Source organism: Nicotiana tabacum, chromosome 18 (assembly GCF_000715075.1).
Source record: "Nicotiana tabacum cultivar K326 chromosome 18, ASM71507v2, whole genome shotgun sequence".
Lineage (NCBI taxonomy): Eukaryota > Viridiplantae > Streptophyta > Magnoliopsida > Solanales > Solanaceae > Nicotiana > Nicotiana tabacum.
The window spans coordinates 145,444,422-145,448,624 of NC_134097.1; the positions used below are offsets into that span (position 1 = coordinate 145,444,422).

General features: G+C 34.1%; 1 protein-coding gene across 1 annotated transcript; it reads left to right on the forward strand.

Moving 5' to 3' along the window:
• Window positions 1–1,028: 1,028 nt before the first annotated feature.
• On the forward strand, window positions 1,029–2,771 carry LOC107785610 (cytochrome P450 94A1-like). Its single transcript, XM_016606952.2, has one exon. It carries the CDS (start codon window positions 1,095–1,097, stop codon window positions 2,652–2,654), a length of 1,560 nt encoding a protein of 519 aa, XP_016462438.1. The 5' UTR covers window positions 1,029–1,094; the 3' UTR covers window positions 2,655–2,771.
• The last annotated feature ends 1,432 nt before the right edge of the window (window positions 2,772–4,203 follow it).

Consider the following 4,203-nt stretch of genomic DNA (forward strand, 5'->3'; position numbering starts at 1 on the left):
GTCCTTAAGGATTATGCAAAACTTTATCCTCTAAATTAAATGAGAACGGAGGGAGTAGAAGAGAAGCTATATTAATTATTTTTTGTCCTTCTTAAGAGGTTTTGGACGCTCCTCGTCCTACGTCACACGCATTTGACTTTTGCAAGCCCACCTAATGAAGGACAAATTACGTACCTTTCATTGGTTCTAGATATTTCACACTGAATTTGAAAAAATGTTAGGTAGTTTGTTTGTTTTATAGTGAATGATTCTTGCCATTGTGTCGTCACAATGCATCCAAATCTTTTGGTTTTATCAATTCTTTTACTATTGTACCCTTAGTAATGTTTTGTAATCCCCAAAATACCTTATTTCTTAAAACATGATGCTTGACTCCTTCTACATATTCATTTCCTTCATTCAATCTTTTTCACGTAAAAATACTCTCAAATTCATATTTTATATATAAGGGAATTACAAATATTCTAACAAATATAAAAATTGATATTCTTTTATCAAATACATCAACTATCTTTATTCAACTAAATCAAATAGGGCCCAATCCCCTTCAAATACAAAATGCAATTTTTAATAGGTTTAACTTTTATACATTATAATATAAAAGAGTTTTACACTATTAAATCATCTAAAGAATCACTAGAGACAACTATTCATAATATGTGAAATTTATTATTGAAAAAACAAAAATAGAAAACAGTTTATTATAACAAGTTAAATTGCATCAATTACATATACTGTCAGCAAGGACGGAGGCACAAGCCGCCGTATGGATTCGGCCGAACCCAGTAATTTTGCTCATATTTGATGTTTTGAATTCATAAAATCTAGAACGCATTTATTAAATCCAACCCTAATATGTAATTCCCAAGTACGTGCTATAAGTGAAGTCGACAGTCGACATGCATTCTGCTGAGCTACTACTCATTTTAGAAAAATAAACGTGGGGAATATCTAGTGCAAAATTCTCTAGTCTTCTAAAAAAGTTGTATATACAAACATTATATAAACAAACGATTGGAACCTCTACTTCTTGTCTTCTCAAGCTTGCTTTCTTTAACCAATTGTATTGAGAAAGTTAAAAAAAAGAGAAGAAAATGTTCTTCAACTTTGATCTTCGTCCAATATTTTCACAGATTTATTTTTACTTCCTCCCCTTAGTATTCTTCTTGTTCTTCATCAATTTTAGAACCAATATTTTAACCAATCTTTTTTTCCTATCCAAGTCCACCAAAATCCCAAGATCATATCCTATTATTGGCTCTTATTTCTCAATTAAATCCAACAAAAATCGTCGGATTCAATGGACATCTGATATTGTTTTACGTACACCAACTCTTACTTTTACCCTCCGTCGACCTTTTGGCCATCGTCATATATTCACAGGAAATTCCTCAAATGTTCAACACATTCTCAAAAACCATTTCCATAATTATCAAAAAGGGTATCTTGGTAAAGAAACTCTTAAGGATCTTTTAGGTAATGGGATTTTTAATGCTGATGGTGAAATTTGGAAATACCAAAGAAAACTTGCTAGCCATGAGTTTAACTCGAAATCTTTGCGTAAATTTGTTGAAAAGGTAGTAAATGTTGAACTATGTGATCGTCTTATTCCTATTCTGACTATGGCTGCGGCTTCTAAAAAGTGTGTTCTTGACATGCAAGATTTGCTTCAAAGGTTTGCTTTTGATAACATTTGCATGGTTGCTTATGGTTATGATCCTGCATATTTATTACCATCTTTTCCTGAGGCAAAATTTGCGAATGCTTTTGAAGAAGTTGTTCGAATTAGTAGTGAGAGATTCAATTCTTTTGCTCCGTTTATATGGAAGCTCAAGAGAATCCTCAACGTTGGATCGGAGAAGAAATTGAAGTTTTGCGCAACACAAATTCGCGAAATGGCTAAGGAAATAATCAAGGAAAAGAAGGAGAAGAAATCACTTTTGACTAATTCTAGTGGTGATGATCTTCTTTCAAGATTCTTAATAAGCTCAGAGCAATATCAAGATGAAGAGTTCATTATAGATATTGTGATAAGCTTTATCTTGGCTGGAAGGGACACAACTTCTGCTGCACTAACATGGTTTTTCTGGTTGATTTTCAAGAATCCTAATGTCGAAAAAGAAATCTTGGAGGAAATCGCTAAGAGTAGTAATGAACCTTCGAAGTACGATGAAGTGAAGGACATGCCATATACTCATGCATCACTATGTGAGAGTATGAGATTTTTCCCACCTGTCCCTGTGGATACTAAAGAAGCCATGCAAGATGATATTTTGCCAGATGGAACGTTCGTGAAGAGAGGAACAAGAATAAGTTATCATCCGTACGCAATGGGGAGAGCGGAGGCTATATGGGGGAAGGACTGGCAGACTTTTAGACCAGAAAGGTGGCTGGAAAAGGATGTCAGGACTGGAAACTGGAGGTTTGTTCCTAAGGATCCGTTCGTGTATCCTGTGTTTCAAGCTGGACCTAGGGTTTGTTTAGGGAAGGAAATGGCATTCTTGCAGATGAAGAAGGTGGTTGCCGGAGTTCTACGGCGGTTTAGGGTGGTTCCGGTGGTGGAAAAAGGTGAAGAGGAGCCAGTGTTGATAGCTTACCTTACTACTAGGATGAAGGGTGGTTTCTTGGTGAGGATTGAGCAAAGGACAAATTGATAGGACCCACACTCCCTTCCCTTACAATAATAAAATCTCCGTTAATTATACTAAGGGGACAAATATAAACAATGTATATGTTTGCGTGTGAGAAAGAATATATTTATATATTTTTTTTGTGTGTGTGTGTGGGGGGGGGGGTGTATTTGTGAGTATACAATATTAATTCTTGGACCCATTTATTGTACATATATATGTTTATATATATTAATCTACTCTAATCCTCAATTATGGTCACGATCCAAAATTTATCCGAAGGAGTCGTAATGACACGTAGTCTTTAAAATTAGGTAAGCCTAACATTAACAGAAATAACGACAATATATATTAACACCGAACAATTTTGAAATAAAAATCTCTATACAATTTACAATCCCAAAACCGGTAGTACAAGTCATAAGCCCTTCTACGAGTAGTTATACCTAATAAACATATCACTGTTCTGAAAAAAAAGGAAATAATGGAAATAAATGCAGTAGAAGGTGACTTCAGACCCTCCGAACGCCCAACAGATGTACCTTGAAGTCTCCAGCCTCACCAAGCATACGTCTCAAAACCCACTCGATCTGAAGTACCTGGTTCTGCACAAAAAGATGTGCAGAAGTGTAGTATGAGTACACCATGGTGGTACCCAATAAGTATCAAGCCTAACCTCGGTAGAGTAGTGACGAGGCCAAGTCAAGACACCTACCGAACATATAAATTTGTGCAGGATATAACATAAATCTAACAAGGAAGGAATATCAAAGCAATACCAATAGCAGAAAGAAATCGGATTACAAACAATAGTAGCGACAAGGAGAACACGAATGACAACAAGAAATAGCCAAGTAATTAAACAACAACACGATTAGGATACAGATAAGTATAAAAGTGCTCAAGTAGGGAAAACGATGTCAGCTTAACAAATCAAATCGTTTCTAATACATGATTCCAATAATCCCAATTCTCGACAATCTCATACCATAAATCACAAACACACTTGGCACCTTGTGCCCACATCTTTCAATCTCACTTTATACGACAAGAATCTACATGCTACTAGGTACGTAATATTCGTGTCAAATGGTTATTAAGATGTTCAAAAAATTCTATTTATATATCATAAAGTAATTTACAGTTTCTAGATCAAATAGGAAATCAGCGAGAAAGATGAATTTATTTTAGAAATCATTTGAGTGAAGAAAAAAAATAATATATTCAAATAAAAATACAACATGGAATGAGCTATTGCAGTTAATATAAAATTTATTAAATTAAAGCCTAACAACAATTCTTTTTTAAGTAAAATACAAACCTCAATTAGGTTAAGGAGATTAAGTTGAGAAATCAAGTGAAATAAAATATAACAATTATTAGAATTAGTAATACTGAAATATACAACGAGTTCTAACTTAAAAGTCACACAAGGTAGCATAATATAAATTCATTTATTTTAAATAACTATATTACTAACAACTCAGTAGTTGTGCGGGAGGTAATGACTCAACATAGTAAATTCACCTTGAAAATCAAGTTACCAGGATAATAGTACTAAGAAAAGAGCTCA